The sequence below is a fragment of the Stegodyphus dumicola genome, chromosome 5, assembly GCF_044657685.1.
Source record: "Stegodyphus dumicola isolate Sdum_Otavi_A_Nest chromosome 5, ASM4465768v1".
Classification (NCBI taxonomy): domain Eukaryota; kingdom Metazoa; phylum Arthropoda; class Arachnida; order Araneae; family Eresidae; genus Stegodyphus; species Stegodyphus dumicola.
Window position 1 is genome coordinate 167,384,003 of NC_140772.1, and position 21,307 is coordinate 167,405,309.

Consider the following 21,307-nt stretch of genomic DNA (forward strand, 5'->3'; position numbering starts at 1 on the left):
TAAGGTATAGATGTTTTAACAGGCGCCCCTTTTGGCTTCACTTGTCTGTGATTATCCTGTTTAGTTTATTGATGATTCGATGCGTCTTATCTCGGACTTCCGTAAGATGTGATACCCACGTGAGCTTCTTATCAAGCGTGAATCCGAGGTATTTAATGGTATTCTGGCGTCGCAATGGATGCCCTTCCCACTTTATGCGTGGTGGATTCGCGTCTATTTTTGAACTTTTTGGAAAGACTATCATCTGTGTCTTTTCAATACTGAAACACAGTTTGTTGTCTTGACTCCATTTTGCAAGCAATTTGAGTGCTGCGTCTGCTTTACGCTCTATTGTTGTCCTATTGCCTCCGTCTATTATGAGTATAATATCGTCGGCGTAAGCTTGTATCTTGGCATTGTCTCCAAAGTTGATGTTCAGCGCTGAGTCTGCAATTATGTTCCACAAGATGGGTCCGATATTAGACCCCTGTGGGGCTCCTTTGTGGTAATTCATCGTGATATTTAAGCCGTCTCTTTTGTAGGTCACTTGACGTTCTGTGAGGTAGCTTGCGATCAGTTGGTAAAGATTCTTTGGATATCGCAGGTCTTTTAGTTTTGTTTTGAGCGCTGGCCACCATAGTTTATTGAATGCGGAAGCTACGTCAAGCGATATTATACACGGAGGTTATTTTGTCTGTTATTTAAGATGATGTCTTGAACACGGTTGAGGGCGTCGGTGGTGCTCCGCCCTTTAGTAAACCCGAATTGGGCGGGGTTTAGTAGTTTGTTTTTGACCAGGTAATACGTTAATCTCTGCGTAAGCATCTTGTCAAGGACCTTGCCCCACGCTGAGAGTAAGCAGATAGGTCTGTAAGAACTGGGCATGGACATTGGTTTTCCCTCTTTCTGGAACAATACTAGCTCTGCGTTTTTCCATTCCTTTGGAAAATAACCTAATTCAAGGCACTTGTTAAAGAGTGCTAGAATTTGTTTGTCGTCCGCGAGCCTAAGCTCTTCAATGGTTTCAATCGTGAGGCCATCCAGCCCAGGAGCTTTACCTCGGCGTGTTGAGTTTATCGTACGTTGCATTTCTTCGAGTGTGAACGGCTGATCGTCTTCCGAGTTTGGAATCTCGGTTGATTGGGAACGAATATCTGCATGGTATGTAGAGTCCTCGTTGGGGTCGTCTTCTGGAAAATGGAACCTCATGATTTCTCTAATTGTATCCTCAATTGTGCTCGTCATTGTGCCATCTTCTTTTTGAACTGAACCTATCTGTAATGGATCCATGCTCTTCCCTTTAGCTAGATCGAAGTATGTTCCGAACGGAGAGCTAACAGTGATGAAAAATCAGCACTCGCATTCACCGGGAATCCAACCACGGACCTCTGCATACCGGCACAGAGTGCAGAACCACTACACCACGAAGGCACTGTAGGAAAGTGGGCGAAGTACCTTATATACTCCCCCTTTAAAAGGGCGATGGGGTTTTTAAAGGACCCAGTCGCCAAATCCTGGGTGTGGAGAGTCATCATCCACAACTCTTTCAGTTCGGGCGCCAGTGTAGAGACATTAGGTATTTATAGAAGCAGGCAAGATTAAAAATGAGCAATCGCCTTCGCCGGAAATCGAACCACGAACCTCTGGACACCGGCCCAGCGTGCAGAACTACTACATCACGAAGGCAAGCTAGGAAAGTGGGAGAAATACCGTATACTCTCTAAGTTCTGAGGTCCACCAGTTTATGTTGCTCTTAGAACTTTCTTCTTTTGTTTTGAAGGAGTTATCACAGCATTCTTTTATCGTCGCAGTTAACAGGTGAGCTACTTCGCTGACTTTTATTCCTGTGCTAGTTTCGGTGATTTTTCGGTGTACGGGTTCCAATTTTTCTTTTATTATTCTCAGAAACTTTTGGCTTGTCCATTTGGAAATTTTATATCTTTTCATTTTAATATGAATGTTATGTTGTTCTCTTGTGAAGGATATTATTTTATGACCCGAAATCGTTGTCTCATGATGCATTTTTCAGTTGTTGATGCTACTGGAGAGATGGTATGAAGAAAGTGTAAGATCGGGCCATCGGTTGAAGGGGCCGATGCACTGTTGTGAAGTATTAAATTCTTTGCAGCGATAAAATCCTCTACTAGGTTCCCTCGTGAATCATTCCTAGAATATCCCCATTTCGTGCTGTGTGAATTAAAGTAGCCTCCTATTATGTGGGGGGATTTGGGGAATTTGCTGATGAATTGCTCTAGGAGATTTAAATTATCGTCTAGTTCTTCTTTGGGTGAAGAGTAGAAAGACGTGATATTAAATTGCTCTTGCTGGTTATTAATTAAGACTGAGACTAAGCCTCTGCTGGAGCATAAGAGAAATCGGCTGAGTGTCTTGTTTGTGCAAGCTATAGTCGCTCTGGAAGATATTTTTTTTGTATCAAATTGAAAGATACTCCAGTTGTTCGGCAACGCACTAATAGCTATGGAATAAGGTTCTTGCATAAGGACTAAGTGATTTTCGGAGAGAAACTGGGTGAGGATTGCCGCTGCCGATTTGGCCCTTTGCATGTTTTTCTGGATAATACTAATGTTGCTTAGCTCTTTACTTTTGGGTATTGACATTCAGTAATTGTTTACTACTCATTTTCATCATATTTAGTCCTATTTCTTATTTTAGATATTTCATATTTATATACGGGGCATTTAGAGGAATATGCGGGATGGTTGTTGTCGAACTGTGTTCTGTTTACATTACTGCTTATTGTGCAATTGTTACATCTTGTTATTTCTTTTGTACACGACGCTGAGCAATGTTTGCATCCACAATGTGAGCAGTAACTACTAAATTTACACTGTTCTTGAGAGTGGCCAAATTCTTGGCAATTAAAACGGCGTATAATACCTAGATATTCCTTGATATATATAGATTGCCAGCCTGCTGTAAGTTGTTTGGTATGTATTGCACTTTTGAATGTTGGTAAGGAACACTCTAAAACCCAATGGACATAATCTAGTGTTCGGTCTTTTAGCTTGAATAATGAATATAGGTCTCCATCGTTGCTGTTGAGGTGGTAGGCAAGCATTTTTGAAACCTCTTCTGGAGACAGGGAATCTGCGATTGGGTTAATAATTATTTTTGGGGTGCGTCTTTGGAGGATTTTGGTTACAATGATGTCTTTTGTAAATTCATTATTATTAATAGCACTGAAAATGCGTTCGATGTCTTCTTTTCAGTCGCTTATTACCGCTATTCCACCTCTTTTTATTTTTGTAATTCATTTGGTTTTTACTTTTAGGTTCTGTAGTGGGGTTAGCCTATTCAGAGTCTCTCTTATTTCAGCTCCTTTGTCATCTTTTGGGAATATTAAGATTTTTTTAGGGTTCTTGTCGTTCAAACGAGATGCCTCTGGGATTCTGTTCTGTGGAGTGGCGCCGTACTAGGGCGATCAACGTGGTGGCAGGTGGAAGGGTTGCCGTCGATGGGTCGGCAGAGAGGTAGACATGAGTGAAGTCCTTTTTGCAGAACGTAGTCAACATGGACAAATGCACATAATTTCCACAATTTCGGAGAGACACACAAAAATCGGTAGCCTCGTATAGTACACACCTTCATGCGCACGCACAAATAAAAATTACCGTTGACACTGCTGTATTTCTGCGAAAGTAGTCTAATTTTTACTGCCCGTGAAAAAACACGTCTGTACTACTCTATTAACTCACTCCTAATGATGATCACTGTAGGATTACGATTAGGAACGGGGAAGACGGGCACCACACCTTTAGCATTTAGTTAATTGGTTTAGCGCCGTCTCTCCACTGCGTGATCCCACCCATTTATTGAATGAATGCATAAATTACATAAGGCATAACGAATACATAATAATAATGCATAATAAGAGGCTATTTGTAAAGTTATTAAGATCTCTGTTGTTTCACATGATTGAAGTTGTGGTACCATACTGAAGAGGTGTCCTCCTATACTCTCTGTATATATTTGAATTTTCTTGCCAAGCAACTTATATCGTTTGATTATTACGGTCAGTGAAACTTGTGCGATTTGGAAGGTTATACATTTATGACCTGAAAGACTATATTCATCAGAGACTGTCCATTCTTGAATATATGGTGATTTGATATTGTTAAGTCAGGCCATCCTATTGCAAAAATACGATCAAAAGAAGGAGGAGCGTCTGTGCTATTGTGAATTATAAGATTTTTTGAGGCGATATAGTCTTCTAATTGGCGACCTTTAGTATATGTTGTATTGTAACCCCAAATGGTGTTGTGGGCATTGAAATCACCGACAATAAGCTGATGAGTTGAAGTTTGAGAACGTAAAATGGAATCTAAAATCTGTATATCTCCATCAAGTGAAGCGGTAGGTGGTGAGTAGATTGAAATTAGAGCGATTAAAAGCCCAGTTATTTCTAGGAAAACAGCTACATGATCTCTTTTTATCTTCAAGATTGACGGGGATCCAGTCAGAGTTACAAATAACTATGGCAGCACGTTGAGGTTGCTCTATATCTACTTTTTGGAAGATATCCCTTTGCAATGGCAGATCAACTATTATTCGATCTCTAGTAAACGGCTCCTGAAGAAATACGATATCAGCTTGATAACTGACAGCAAAGGTGCAGTTGCAGCTCTAGCTTTTTTGTAAGTTTATTTGCAAGCATTTTATTTTAGATGATCACTGTAGTTGACAGTTGAGAGCAGAATCTAAACACCCGTGCGGCTTCGAGACTATTCGGGTGCAGTCCAGGTTCCGCAACTATCCGGGGCAACACCTCATTGGCCCTATAAGGGCATACATTGATCCTGCATACATGCTTACATAGTTCATAATATATGCTTACATAGTTACATAGTTCATACTATATGCTTACATAGTTACATAGTTCATAATATATGCTTATATAGTTGCATAGTTCATAATATATGCCTACATAGTTACATAGTTCATAATATATGCTTACATAGTTACATAGTTCATAATATATGCTTATATAGTTGCATAGTTCATAATATATGCCTACATAGTTACATAGTTCATAATATATGCTTACATAGTTACAAAGTTTATAATATATGCTTACATAATGATCATTGTAGTAAGACAGCGCAAGAAATTTAAATAAATTATGAAAAAAAGTTAAACGAATATCGCCAGTGACCTGCCGGTCAAAGGTTGTAAGGATCTTAAGTTTTACTAACGTTTATTTTATTTTAAATCTTTACTATCACTTCTTATTTTCTACTTCCGGCCAGAATTAAAAGCTTTAACTTATTTATGCAAATTTGTCTGGCGAACGCCAAGTACTTAAGTTGTGGCTTTTTGCCAAGCGAGAGGAGAGGAAGGAGTTAGTCGAAGCAGGCCGCTTGCCTTAGCAGTTTTACTCGGTTGCTGGTTGCCTTCCAGGCCAGAAGTTTAATCCTCTTGATAATTTTAAACGTATTGTAGTGTTAACAGTTCTCTGTACTACATACGGCTTCCTGTTAATATACGGCCAATCTTCCACGTAGGCCCTTGTTTATTATTCCAAAGTTAAGATATAGTCTTCTAATTGGCGACCTTTAGTATATGTTGTATTGTAACCCCAAATGGTGTTGTGGGCATTGAAATCACCGACAATAAGCTGATGAGTTGAAGTTTGAGAACGTAAAATGGAATCTAAAATCTGTATATCTCCATCAAGTGAAGCGGTAGGCGGTGAGTAGATTGAAATTAGAGCGATTAAAAGCCCAGTTATTTCTAGGAAAACAGCTACATGATCTCTTTTTATCTTCAAGATTGACGGGGATCCAGTCAGAGTTACAAATAACTATGGCAGCACGTTGAGGTTGCTCTATATCTACTTTTTGGAAGATATCCCTTTGCAATGGCAGATCAACTATTATTCGATCTCTAGTAAACGGCTCCTGAAGAAATACGATATCAGCTTGATAACTGACAGCAAAGATGCAGTTGCAGCTCTAGCTTTTTTGTAAGTTTATTTGCAAGCATTTTGTTTTAGATGATCACTGTAGTTGACAGTTGAGAGCAGAATCTAAACACCCGTGCGGCTTCGAGACTATTCGGGTGCAGTCCAGGTTCCGCAACTATCCGGGGCAACACCTCATTGGCCCTATAAGGGCATACATTGATCCTGCATACATGCTTACATAGTTCATAATATATGCTTACATAGTTACATAGTTCATACTATATGCTTACATAGTTACATAGTTCATAATATATGCTTATATAGTTGCATAGTTCATAATATATGCCTACATAGTTACATAGTTCATAATATATGCTTACATAGTTACATAGTTCATAATATATGCTTATATAGTTGCATAGTTCATAATATATGCCTACATAGTTACATAGTTCATAATATATGCTTACATAGTTACAAAGTTTATAATATATGCTTACATAATGATCATTGTAGTAAGACAGCGCAAGAAATTTAAATAAATTATGAAAAAAAGTTAAACGAATATCGCCAGTGACCTGCCGGTCAAAGGTTGTAAGGATCTTAAGTTTTACTAACGTTTATTTTATTTTAAATCTTTACTATCACTTCTTATTTTCTACTTCCGGCCAGAATTAAAAGCTTTAACTTATTTATGCAAATTTGTCTGGCGAACGCCAAGTACTTAAGTTGTGGCTTTTTGCCAAGCGAGAGGAGAGGAAGGAGTTAGTCGAAGCAGGCCGCTTGCCTTAGCAGTTTTACTCGGTTGCTGGTTGCCTTCCAGGCCAGAAGTTTAATCCTCTTGATAATTTTAAACGTATTGTAGTGTTAACAGTTCTCTGTACTACATACGGCTTCCTGTTAATATACGGCCAATCTTCCACGTAGGCCCTTGTTTATTATTCCAAAGTTAAGTTAGAGTTTAGTTAATATTTTTATATTCTTACGTTCAGACCACAAGTAGTTGGTCTCTGTATTCCGAAGTACGGAAATTATTGTAAAGAGTGAAAAATAAAGGGTTTCGTATACCCTTCCTGTGTATCTTGTCTACTTCCCACATTTATTGAACATAGCTTTAGTAAGCTCCCTGTTCCGAGTCAGTCTGTGCATGTTCCCAAAGAAAGTAAGAAGGAACACTGAACCTGATAAGGTTACCAGCCGATGTCATATGACACAATAAATTGTCAAGAAATGTATCAAATGCTTTTTTTTTTTTACATCGTTCATATTTTTATTAAGGAAATATACATTGTTTAAATCTGAAAAACAAATTAAAAATCTCATGCTCTGGCAAATAGTTGCTGAAATTTGGCTATTTATGGAGAAGATAAATAAAAATGTGATGTTTCGCACAGTGGCAGAACTCCCCGGATAGCATGAATGATAAATGCATGGTAATATAACGCTTTAAATTCCATTAAGAATGTTTCTAATGCCAAAAAAAATTTTTTTTTTTTTTTTTTTTTGTATTATTAAAAAGTGAGATTACTGCTTTTTGATTCAAGTATTTTAAACAACTGCAAGTTAATTAAGACATTAGTCTCAAACTATATGCGGGCAGAGTGCACAAAGAGTCAGACTTTTATATATATATATAAATGAACAATTGTGTTAATAAAAAAAATATTTTAGACACATTTTTAATCTCACATACTAATATTTATTAAAACATACATAAACAACAATAATAATATCGATAAAGAAAAAAATTCAAATTATACTTATTTTCTATTTGAAATCTAAAGTTTGGTACTTGCATGATATTTTTGTTGGTTACAGTACGTAATTTAAATAAACTGAAGGTTAAATATTAAATTTTCAGACTAACATTTATTTCAAATAATTCTAACAGGTTAAACTAATCATTAAATAACTAATTTTAATTTAAACAAAAAATAAGCAAATTATAAAAAATTCCGAGTGGAACAATACGCGGGAGTGAATAATGACAACCATTTTGCAACTCTTCCTTTTAATTCTTAAATTCGCAACCAACTTTTTCTCTTAATTCTTAAGTTTTACTTCGACACATAAATAAAAATATGTTTGTTTATATATAAAAAATTATAAGCATCTTTATTTCTTATTGCAGCTTGACGCTTGATGGCGTTTCGATTCTTATAAAATTTGAGTACAACAGAAGAGTACCGAAATCTGTAACCTTGGAGAGAAATTATCTTCATCACAGATTGCAGATACTCATCGGTTAATCGGGTTTTGTTCTTGTTAATTTTCAATTGCGAGAAACAGTTGTTCAGATACAAATTTATTCCCAAATAAAGCGATTATTCTTACAGCAAAAATTTGCAACTAAGTGTATTTATTTTTTAACAGTTACAAATAAAAGTTAATCAAATCTGTATCATCTGTATCTTCAAATCAAAATCTTTTGTTCAATCAAAATCCACTTTTATGACACTTTGTAAATTAATTAGCTCCAAAAGATATTTCTGGCGCATTGTTCAGATTCGTTTTTAGTGGTACTGAAAATAATGTAAACTTAGACTTCACATAACTAAAATCCTGAAATCTTTGCAGTCCTGCATTTGCAACAAATACATAGCTGAAATGTATTCGTGGGTCGCATACGTCCCACGGAACCAGCCACAAACAGTATGTCCCGCGGACTGTTTTCCTATAAAATATCTGAAAAAAATATTATAGAAATAAAGGGTGTTCCATAAAAAAAACAATTAATTTTGGAAATGCCCGCCCTTTCTGCCCTAGTTCATCATTAATTTGTGTGTTACTGTGCATTCAAAATTTGCATTCCTTATGGAACACCCTTTATAAAGAGGAAAAAAAGGAATGTGATGCTTTTTTCTATAACCTTGTCCTAGACTTCCAACAATGGTTTTAGTCTTTTAAATTATTTCCAGAGGATACAGGCTGTCTACATTTAAGCATTTAGCCATCTTGTCACTTCCACAGTTGTCTGCGCTGCTTATAAATAGCTGACAGCTCTTTGCACAGAAAATTTTCAAAATGATATTCTGGTATCGTAAAAATTAGTTTCACTCGATTAACACTAAAATCGAACCCAGAATTGTAGAAGTTCAAGAACATATGTACCTTGTGCAAAGAGCTTGATACTTCTTTGTATGATTATGCTATATTTTAAAAACAGACCATCACAATGGATTGGACAGTGTTAACAAGGTTTGCCTTTTCCTCATTCCTTTAAAAAATAAATCATATTCATTAGTTACTTCGCGATATATAACTGTTTTACGCATATAATTTTGGACATTAGTGTATATTACTGCAAAATATACACCAATTCAAAATTTACAAATTATTTATGCAAGTAACTATTCTTATTTTACCATGGAAAAAAAATAAAGGAGTAACTGATAAAAAATCGCGTAACTTGCAGCTAAAGACATAGAACCTGCACAAGATCTTTTTTTTTTTTTTTTTTTTTTTTTTTTTTTGTCATGCTTGACACATTTTCGAAATGAAAAATCGCCTCTTTTCGGGGGGTGGATGTATAAACAAGGAAATGTGATGTAAAATGCAGTAGGGAAAAGTGTTACAACCTTTTAGATATTACGATAAAATTAATAAGGTGTGTGGTCATCCTGACTGAAATGGAAGCCTTTACAGCGATTATCAATGCTAAGTATTAGATTGTCTAGGAGTTATTGGGGTAACAAAGTCTATTCGCGATGAATAACACCTTTAGTCTTCAGAACAGTGCCAGGTTGGCAGCAGTGATGCAAGTCGGCTCTTACACGTTTTATCGGAATTAAATCTGAACAATGTGCGAAACACTCCTTCCACTGGCTTTTCTTTTTTTGACTCTCAAGATAATCGTTCACTAGGGGCGTGCGATGAGAAGGAACATTATAGTCCATTAAAAGGAAATTATTACCGATAGCACCCTTATACAACTTTACTCAAACGTCGGAAATCTCATCTCTGCATATTTCAGCATTCATAGTGGCATTGGTAAAAATGTACAAAGGTGGTGGAATCATGGTATGAGCGACTATTCAAAATGGTGTCTATCCGTAACATCATTTCATCGCAATTATACTGCGTTTCACCGGTGTTTTCAGTCTTGTTACGTCTGTTTTGCTTCTTTCATATTATAATATGTCTGAAGCCACTCTCCAAATAAAACCGAGATTCATCAGTAAAGAGAACTCGGTTCCTGCCTGTGGTACTACAATCATGGTAATCTTTGCACCACTGCAACAAGGCGGAATTAGTCCCAGCATTAGTTAGTGGGACACAAATCACGGGTTTCCTTGTATAGCAGCCTCCCACTCAAGGTGCATACGGATAGTCTTAAATCCACAGCACAATTTCTTGCAATCTGGTCTGATGTCAGTTGTCTACTTGTTTTAGCAATAGCTGCCAAATAGCGGTCTTCAGAGTTTGTTGTGGTATGTTTTCCCCTTTGATTTTGTTGTCTGAATTCCTCGTCAGTATCGTTAAACTGTTTCCAGATTCCTGACATGACGATTTTGATCCTCCTTTCTAGTCTTGACAGACCTGTGTCAGTGTCGATTCTCGCACAATATTTCTCACAATCCGTTAAATGCCTTCTCTTTACTTATTCTACTTTCCATTCGCAAAATTTCATCCACTTATACAGTCCTTGAAATTAAAATTTGAAACACTCCTTGCATTTTTTTCCCACCCGTGCCGAAAGAATGAAAGCAATATTTTGCATAAATATTTGTGTTGTGAAGATGAGTCCTGTCACACTGCGTGATAGCATTGACTTTAAACTACTCCTTCCTCCCGGCAATCATTTATTGTACTGGCTCTGATTTGTACTTTGGCAGTCTGGACATCGGAGGATAGAAACACGAAACTGACGGTTGTAGAACACCACGGAAAGGCCGCCCTATACGGTTGGACCCATGGAGGTAAGAAAATAAGGAGTGGCCAACCGGCACTAGAAGTGAAGCACTGCTTCGAAGCTTCGATCACCAAATGGGGAGTTCTTTGTTTACATTCAGAAGCTCGCTTGACAGTGTTCTAATAGTATTTCGACACACGACAGTTCCATACAAATCGAAAAAGGAACACTTTCTCATGAAAGAAACATTCATAGTGTGATAGATATTAGCAATTTGTATAGTTTAGTGACATTTACGCAAAAATCACATCTTAGTTATTTTTCGATAACTAACAACAGCGATTTTGATTATGAATTTGTTTTATAAAATTCTAAGCTACTGAACTACAAAAATATAAATTTTAACAAAAATGTTATGCTTAAAGAATGAAAAATACCTTACGGTAGCTTTAAAATTGTATACGTCTTTCGATACCCTTAATAGAGTATTCGCTACTTTTATTTTATGTTCCAAACGCCAAAATGTTTTAAATAAAATAATTTTTTTTCACATCCATATATTATTGTAACATGTACCTTTATTTCTTAGAGGAGAGGCTTTACTGTTGCTCATTTTAAACTCATCATTTTAATTTTATATATCTGAAAAATAATCCCTTTGGGCTTACATGTTTTACTTATTTGGGTTAATTAAAAATAAAATATAGTGAATGCACAGAAATTAAAGATTTGCACATGCCGGAAATGAAACATATGAAATATGTATGGGTATTTATGCATGTGCTTGCAAAAGCATGTATCTGCCTTTAACAAAATACATAAATATTCATTAAATTATTTATAAATGTATTTGAAATGAAGAATTTATTCATTTATGAACAAATGTGAAGAAATCTAATTATTAAATGTATCTAATTTATAATGATTATAAATGTTATTTAAATATATAATAACCTTAATATTGAATTGTAAACACAAATTGAAATCCTGTTCACAAATACGTTATAAAACTATTTAAGCAAGAATTGTTCGCACTCGAAAGCAATCTGTTAAAAAGCATTGTAAAGCAAATGCTATGAGATGCGCACTTAAGAAAGTAATAAAGAGTTTTGGAATATGTATTGTTGAAATTAATGGTAAAAAAAAATCTGATAAGTGTAATTAAAAGAATTATTCCCCTTACATTTTATAATATCTCAGTTACAAGTTTTAAATAATACTTTTAAAAAAAATCCTTATTTTATTCCCTTTCAGAAATGTTCAGAGAAAGCTAAGTACTATTTAAAGTATTTCGCTAATTTCTAATAATTATCTAATTTAAAATGAACCGAATAGAGCATTAATTATAAATTGGCTTATATTTTTCGATTTAAAAGATGCCTCAGAAGCCAAAAAATCATGTCATATTTAAGAAAGTATTTTAGGAAGAAGCTCTAAAAATAGAAAAGAAATCGTGCATAATTTTAATATTAATAATACAATAAACTTTGATCTTAATTTTTGTAACTTAACCGAATAAAATCGAATTACCTTAATTTTTTTTTTTCTAATGTAATTAACGAAAACGTGTGAATATGTTCATTCAAATTAAACCATTCTGAGAAAACTGTTCTGCGAAAAGTATAGCATTTAATTCCATTCAGAATGAAATGTTGTTTAAAAATATGTTGTTTTCATATACTTAGGACTCTGAAGTGTTGTAGAAAAAGAAAATATATACATTTATATGTATATTTATGACGTAATTACAAAATATTTATATCCGATCGCGTCAAAACCCATTGAACTTAATGGTAAATGACCCAATGTTATGGTCACCACGTAGGGATCGCCGGTGCTTCAGAGCAGGGTATGGGAGAAACCCGTTTTGGGCTACTCCCTCTTACATACTACCTCCATGGTTGGACCAAGGGGGAATTGATGGTAAGTCCCCAAACTTAGAGGTATCGGTAGTGGTGCAGAGACTAGTCTGTTGTTCGTCCAATTCTGTATAATTCCCCTTGAGCGGGGCGGCTCCCATAGTACTGGTGGGTAGCATTTTTGATAACCAAACAGATCTCCAAGCATGCATGTTCTCCGCCACTGTGATACCTGAGAACCGGGAGTCGTGACGCCGCCTGCACAGATGAGGTAGCAGAGGTTATAAAGAATAAAAATTTAAAGTCGGACAGGGAACTGTGGGCGGAAGCATGATTAGCATAGTATTTACCTCTTGGGGAACTACGCTAATCATGACTGGTGAGGCTAATGAAATAATGACCCCCTTCCTAATATGGGGGCTTCTCTGCTGGGACCGGTCCGTGCAGTGCCGAATAGGCAAAGCAAGTAAGACAAACATATTATAACCAACTAATTCACCTGTAGTGTCAGTGGCAGAGCAAGTCGTGGATAATTGTTATAACAAACTACCTTTCATTGGACTTCAGTTAATAGAATTAACATAAAGCACCTTTTCATAGTTTTTCCTCCATGCACATATTTATTAAATATAACTATTTTTAATTACTAAATATTTTTTATACATAATGATTTTTATATATAATGATGATTCAATTCTATCTTTCAGAAATAGGTGCATTTACAACTTCACCCCCAACCACAGCTAAAACGCATGCGACTTCCAGAGAAAGACATTCACCAAACTATAACTTTAAAGAACCCTCACAGTATGGAGAAAGGCTAAATGCAACTTTGAAAGAGAAATGTAACCTCAACTGTGCAAGACACAAAAGAAGCAAACAGAATCAAACATCTGACTTAACAGACACTTCATCAGTTTTTAATTCAACAAGAATAAGGAAAACTAAACCAACTCAAAAACCAGACTCAGTTCTTAAAGCAGATAAGATACAGTTTTCAAGAAAGTATAACCCTGGTTCTGAATCTGAAGATTCTGGGTTTATACCAGTACCTGGGCCTTATGGTAAAAAACTGAAGAAACAAAATGTTCAAAGGAAAGCAAGATTTAAAGACTCACCAACAGATGATCTTGCTGTGAAAGAAAGTCAAACAAGTCCAAATATTCTCGGTAATGGTAATTTTGAAATTATCCGAGGTGGTATTTTTTCTGACCAAGAAACAAATGAGATAGCAGGAAGCCGAAGGATGGGCAGAGGCTATGGTATCAACATGCAACCAACATTTATAAGAAATTATTTCAATCCAAATCAAAATTTTCAATTCCCATCATTCTATCCAGCTCGTATTCAAACACCAATACATCCTTTATTCTTTCCTAGAGCAGCATATTAAGAAAAGAAGTTAGAAGTAAAAGGAGTTGGATGTTTTTAAATAGAACAAACTAACACTGTAACACAGTGCTTGCACTTATGCAGTAATTTTAAGTTATCTAATAATACACAATGTGAAAATTCCCAAATGTTTTACAAATATAAAAATACTTCAAATGGCTTAAATGCAAAATTCAGCTTGCATTTCTACTGATATTCCAACTACAGTACAACACAAAACTGGAATATTAGTCCAAAATCCCTATTCAGCAGAGCTGAATATTACTGTGAGAAGAAAAAGTGAATAAAAGTATACAACATATTGTTCTTATTTAAGAATTTATTTGAGAAATTTATATTTATTATATTTACCAAAAGTAGCCTAAATATTAGTTAAAATTAGAATATGCATAAAAAGGATTTTAAAAATTTTGTTTAATCTCACTACATCCAGTGTTTCAGCAACAAATATCTCATCTAAAAAATTGCAGAACCACTTGACATCTTTGATCTTATTGCTTAATATTGAACATCATCTTCTCAAGTGCCCTCTCAAGTTCACAGTAACCTGCTGATATAATACACAAATATTTCCAATACTGTAACTCCATTACTTGATGAATGTCTGCTGGTTTCTCATATTCAGATTCAAAATGAGATCACTGCTCTCTCCTTTTATTTATGCATAATTTTAAAATGATTTTGGCTGTTATTTACTGATAATTCTTATAAGACTGGCAAGCTGCATATACCGATATCACAGCACGATATCAAGAACTCACTAATTTATTGCATAAATATTTACAATCGTTTAATTGTATTAAAGTTAATTTTTGATTCTCTGTTACAGTTCCTTGATTCATAGTGTTCCTATTCTAATAAAATGAAACAAGAGACTAGAATGTATAACAGTAACACAAATCGGCCTTTATTTTTTAAAGTATTTTAAACAAACGCATTTGTCAATAACATAAATATTTTACTCTGTTAATCACAGCAAAATCTTGAAATAATTTCATGTATTCAATATATTGTCAAATTAATTATTTTTAAAAATATTTTACAGGCTAGAAGGCACATGTATGTGTTATCATATAATCAAATAATTAAAACATAAATATTTTAATATTCTACTTTTGCAAAATACATGATATACATACACATATACATATATACCTGGAGGTGGATATATATATATATATAAACTATTTTGGAATACGCAAACAGTTTTTGTAAGTCTATACACAAATCATTTATGATATAATTCTTACGAATTAGACTAGCAGATAATTAATATATAATTTTATACACTTAATAATAAAAACTATAATACAAACTTAATAGTTGAAAAAAAAACTCCCAATACTTATAATAGAAATAGGAACAGTTATCCATTCAGCAGATAAGCCTCATTGTATATATCATATCATAAAATATCCCCCTGAGCATAAGCAATTGGAATGTGAAGCATTTGCACTATACTATGCAAACAAAAAAGCATGTGTAAAAAAGACATGAACATTTAGAAGATTTACATTACACCTCAGAATAAAATTAGTTTCAGATCAACACAATAAACTAAGCAAAACAGAGTTACAAAATAAAGTTAGAAAATATGTTAACAAGTTTGGCCATTTTTAGAAAATGGAGTATGAGCATATGCACACAATATATTGGAAAAAACTAATGCTATTAAAATCCTTAATCCTATAATATGTAAAATCTATTTATTTTATGATGATTTTCAATACGCATATGTAGTGCTGTACTATATTATACTCATTCGCTAGTTAAATTTTATAGCATAAGTACGGAAAATAAAAGTATACTTCAGAATTTAAAACAAAATTATTAAGTTTCAGCAAAAATATTTTATAATGAGGAAAAAATAAAAGAGCAAGATATATAATATAAAGTTGAATCAAAATATTCAAGAGTTTAAAAGCACAAAATCAGAGTAGCCTGCGACAGTGAGCATCAGTGATAAGAACAACTCGCATTAATCATTTAATATATTCAATATTTAATTTAAAACAGAGCTGAATTAAAAATAAAAAGAACATTGCATATGCTATTTAAGGCACTCAAGGTATAGCTACATCTATCTACATGTTTACATAAACATAGTTCATCCATTCATTTATTATGAAATGCTAAATACATTTCCATGACTTTTATACAGCAAACATTTACATTAAATCAAATTTATATACATTTAATGTAATTTACGTTATTCTTATAACTTACATTCATGTTTATTCATGTGAATGTGTGTATGTACGTGTGTGTGCATGCGTACATGCAAGCATATACATATATAGGAAAATGAATTAAGAAAAATCTCAAAATCTCACTTCTTCATCTTTCAGTTCTAAAAATTGTTTTTACTGGTTCTCAACTTTTTTCTATAGTATTTTGTAAAACTTTGGAAAATTATAATTTTAGTATTTAACCTAATTTAATTACAATGTATAAAGGTTGTCCATCTTCTCGTCAGCATGAATTACTTTTCTCTATTATGTGATATTATGATCTGATGCATACGAAAAAATAAAATCGTAACAGACTGCTAGCTTACAATGAATTTAAAAGTATGCCATGATCAAAAGCTTTGAATATGGAAAAGCTATAAGAGCTATCTCCCTAAGAGAAGGATGTCAAGGACTTTTCCGTCTTCGAAGGCTTACCAGTCTTGATATATATAATTAAATATATACATCATTGTTTGAGCATAATACAATCATAAGCATACTTTTATCAAATTAGAGAAAGATTCAAAAAAGAAATAATAAGATATCATACAGAATATATATATCACAAAATCATTATATATTCTGACTCTGTTTTGATATGCTCAAAATAAAGCACTGTATAAGAATTTTCATCTTCAGCTGCCAAATTTTAAACAATTTGTAAAAAAAAGAAATTTTTTAACTGCATGTTGACCTATTCTTGCACAGTGTTGATAACCTGCTCATTACACTTGAATTTCTTTCCCTCTCAAAATTCTTTTAAGTAGATTGAAGAGATAAAATCTGGTGATGCTAAATCAGACTCATACTAATGTTTTGAACCTTGAGAGAATCTGAGATGCCATCAAACTTTCATCAGTCAAAAAATCTAATGTTGTGCTTAGAATTAACAAGAGCAATGAGAACAGAAACTATCACTACTATTGACAACTCAAAAGATGTATATGTTTGCCTAATGAATCAAAAATTCCACTGAACTCTTTACAAGAATAAAGCTTGAAAATTCCTCTTTACATGTAAATGTCCGTCAAAATCAGTATTTTTTTTTTTTTAAATTTTATAATAGCCATTAACAAATATTTTACCGAAATTAATAATTATGGCTCCCTCTGAAATGAAACAGAATGAAAAAAAAAAAAAAAAAGACTGAAAATGGGGATTCAACATTATACTTCTTAAATGTGATCTAATATAATAACTTACTGATATTTTAGGTAGCACATTTGTAAAATACTAATTACCGTTTCTTTTAAAATATTATATATTTAAAAATTATTTCAGGCTAAACGGTATTTAATAAAATACTTATAAAATGCAACATTACACTTAAAAATTTTTTAAAGAAGATAGTTCATCTAGTTAAAAATTATGACATGACAAATATGTTCATCACAAACATGATTAATATGCCTTTCTTAACATTAGCAAAAATATAATCTAACATTCAATAAAATCCAACATCATTTGTAGTAATTTAAAATTCAATACTAATGAACATCAAGCCATGTGTCTTTTGTCCAACATAATATTAATATTATAGGATAGCAGCAATTTTTCTATATTCATACAGTTAAAAATACAATGGACAAGATGAATGGTAATTATTTAAAGGTACAGTTGCACATGACACTGAGCTTTTGTGGACACAGTAAAAAATTTAATACTTTCATAACATGTGAACAGAATCAATTTCACTTTACAGGCGAAATTTAAAATGCATAAACAATACAATGAACCATGTGGATAGTGTCACAGAAAAAACTGCTTACTGATTTTTTTGTTGAAAATTCTATTATAAAAACATTTGCAGTCTAAAACCAAAGAAAAGAATATATATTCCTGTGTTTGAATTTAAGTTTTTTCTGGGTATTTTACTAAAACAGTCTTCCCTGCCGGCTCACCACGACTTGTAAGTAGAATGGGTTCCAGCTGGTGATAAGCAATCAGATCTGCTACAGTAAAAAATGTCTGGAAAATAGTAAAAATTTACAAATTACTTACAGAATTAAAAAGTGCATTTTAATTTCAAATGAATTTTATGATGGTACTAGCACTAAGATGTGTAATTATTTTAAATAAATCTAGTGTTCAAAATATTAAGGAAACTATTACACTGTACACAGAAATAAATTACTCTACATACAAAGACTCTGTATGCAGATAACCTGATTTGATTTATTTGATTATGGCAAAGCACTCAAGAGTTATTTGCCCAAAATGATGGACAGAGGACTTGCTATGCTCAATGCAACTTAAATTATTCTATATACAGAGATAACTTAAACATTATTGGATAGCATTACAATTAAATAAATAAATAATATTCTAATTTTAAATTCCATTTCTGCTTAAGAACATTGTCTAATAAATCATTACAATAATTTAATTTTTGTTTAAATATTTAATTTTTAATTAATTATACTATATGCTTCTTTTATAGAGCAGAATATCTTATATTTTGTCACAAACTAAATACACTGGTGGGCAGTTGCTAAGGGTAAATGACAGTAGCAGCCATAGTAACCGCAAATGGAAAGCAGGAAAATGTGAAAATTAGCTTTAGTACAGGTAAGACGTGTTATGTATATACAAATGTTGGATTCCTGAAGTTGTTCGTAACATGATAGCACTGATAAGAGATATAAGGGATTTGACGTGTATTGACCATTGTTGTTCAAAAGCAAAATTTAATGGGAAAGAATCAACTGATGAACTTGCAGTTTTTGGAATGTCTTTCTGATATCATTTAGATGATTTTACACATAGCTGTATTATTGGAAAGACTGAAGAAGGGCGAAAAATAATAAATGTTGCTGGGAGTTCAACATCAACCACAGTGCTGTTTCAGGCTTTGGAAATCATTTTAAACAAATGGAATGTCTAGCAAACATTATGGGGGAGGTTGTATTCACAGCACGTCACTTGCAGAAGATAGGTACGCACTGTTATCGGCAAAAAGAAACTGGCGCAGCACTGCTGCTGAGGTAGTAAATTAGTTAGTTGCTGCAACAGATGAGATAATCTCCCGAAAAACTGTAGGCAGATATTTGCATCAAGAAAGACTACGCCTGCCATCCTGTAGTATTCCTTCCTTTGTCTCGACGCCACCATTCCACCTGTTTGCTATGGTGTCGTCAGCATTGCAAATGGAGGGAAAATGACTGGGTTTACATACTATACTCAGATGAGAGTAGGTTTAGTCTGTCATTGGACTGTAGACAGGTGACGGAGGACAAGGACACCTGATGTCTAACAAAGGTAAGCAGGTATATGTCCCATGCCCTCAATTTGGACTGTAGACACCAGTTGATCTGGCATGAGAATGGTACTGCATATAATCCAGCAAACATACAGGAAAGGGACTGATATCCTACATGTATGGTATAGGCTTGGATCATTATCAATGGCCATATGTTGCTCTATGTGCTTCTAACTAGGACAATGAGTGGCCAATTATACATTAATGATGTTCTGCTGCCTCATTTTCGCATGTTCTATGGCACTGCTGGTGATAAATTTGTTTTCATGGACAACAATGCAGCATGTCATCAAACAGTTGCTGCTCAGAAGTGTCTCCAGATAGATGATATTCAATGCCTCCTATGGCCAGCACATTCTCCAGATCTGAATCCCACTGAAAATGTTTGGGATGCTCGTTAACAATGCTCTCCAATAAACAAGGACACACTCATCCATGCACTGACAGAAGACTGAGATAAATTACTCCAACAGCTGCTGGATAATGTTGTGCGAAGCATGGCATTACGTGTGGAATTGTGCATTATCCTGCTCCATGGTGGCTATATCCTGCTAAAATGCCTGTGGATGATTTCTGCATTTTTTCCCTCTTTTATGTATTCAGCACAAAATGACCATTTTATCCTTTGACTATTTTTCAAAACCTTCTGGATTTCAGAGCACAATAAATAACTTTATTGTTCTGCTTTAGTATTCTGGCATTATTTTATTTCACTTGGCATCCAAACCATACATACTTTTTTATGTGCTATATAGCCATTTGTGATCCATCTGTGTAATAATATATGCCATTAAGACATTTCTCCTGCAGTCACAAAATGGATAAAGCCCAAAGTTTTAACATTTTATGAAATAAAATACAAACAAAAAATAAAATATATTTTTTAATGATCACGGTTCTGATACTAAAAATAACAAACATAACTTACTGATACAAACAACTTGATCAAATATTTTTTTAAGTTTCAAATTAATTTTATTTAGCTTTATAACTTTAAGCTAGTTTTGTCGTGTGGTAGGGATGCAGCACACAGAAATCAACAATGTATCATAATTGCAGAAAAAGGCTATCAGAATCCTTATGTACAGCATGTCATATCTGTAATATTTACATATGCTGGGCTCCATAATATATATATTGTTGTGACTTATCTCACTTGCCTGGCAGTAACAACAAAACAAGTCCATGAAATTCCTTATGGCAAGGAGAGTAAAATTGTGCCTATTGTTGGAAGGAGCCTTGAGATGACAGTATGACTTTGTTCAGTTCTGCCCCCAATTTTGGAGGACGGCACGATGGGGGGTAGGTCCGAGGGTCTCTCACCTCTCGTAACCTACCATCAACCTTTCGAGAGGACATTCGGCTCACCGCATTATTTAGAGTGCCCCCATGCTGCATAGACACTATATATTTACAAACATCCATGCTTTCTTCAAGATTCTAATCTTGGCCCTTTGGTATCACAGTAGTCTCTTCTAATCCTATCTGGGCGGCACATTACACATATGCTTATAATTAATGTTGCCACTTAGAAATGTTACATGCACATTTTCCCTCTTTGTTAAAGAAAATATAACATTTATGTAATCTGGATTTTAATGCATGTTATCTCATAAAAAAATTATTTCTTTGCATCTCTAATTATACAAAATTATTTCTTTACATTTCTAATGTGTATAAACATCTACTCAACTTTACCACTTCAGTTTATAAAGATTCATCAATCAAATTTTGACTTAAACACATCATTACGATGCAAAGAAAAAGCACATATAACTTTTCATACGTCATTTACATATTTTAACCATGAAT

The 21,307-nt window shown here is 33.9% G+C and overlaps 2 protein-coding genes across 3 annotated transcripts in view; one reads left to right on the forward strand and one right to left on the reverse strand.

Moving 5' to 3' along the window:
- LOC146997324 (uncharacterized) overlaps window positions 1-14,306 on the forward strand; it is a 41,641-nt gene extending 27,335 nt beyond the window's left edge. The window contains exon 2 of the mRNA XM_085817351.1: window positions 13,321-14,306. Coding sequence (XP_085673477.1) covers window positions 13,321-14,006 — 686 coding nt within the window. The 3' untranslated portion in view covers window positions 14,007-14,306. The remainder of the gene's footprint in view (window positions 1-13,320) is intronic.
- An 812-nt stretch (window positions 14,307-15,118) lies between these two features.
- LOC118200984 (uncharacterized) overlaps window positions 15,119-21,307 on the reverse strand; it is a 131,282-nt gene continuing 125,093 nt past the window's right edge. For both annotated transcript variants that reach the window (XM_085817349.1, XM_085817350.1), the window contains one exon: window positions 15,119-18,204. In XM_085817349.1, coding sequence (XP_085673475.1) covers window positions 18,088-18,204 — 117 coding nt within the window. In that variant the 3' untranslated portion in view covers window positions 15,119-18,087. The remainder of the gene's footprint in view (window positions 18,205-21,307) is intronic.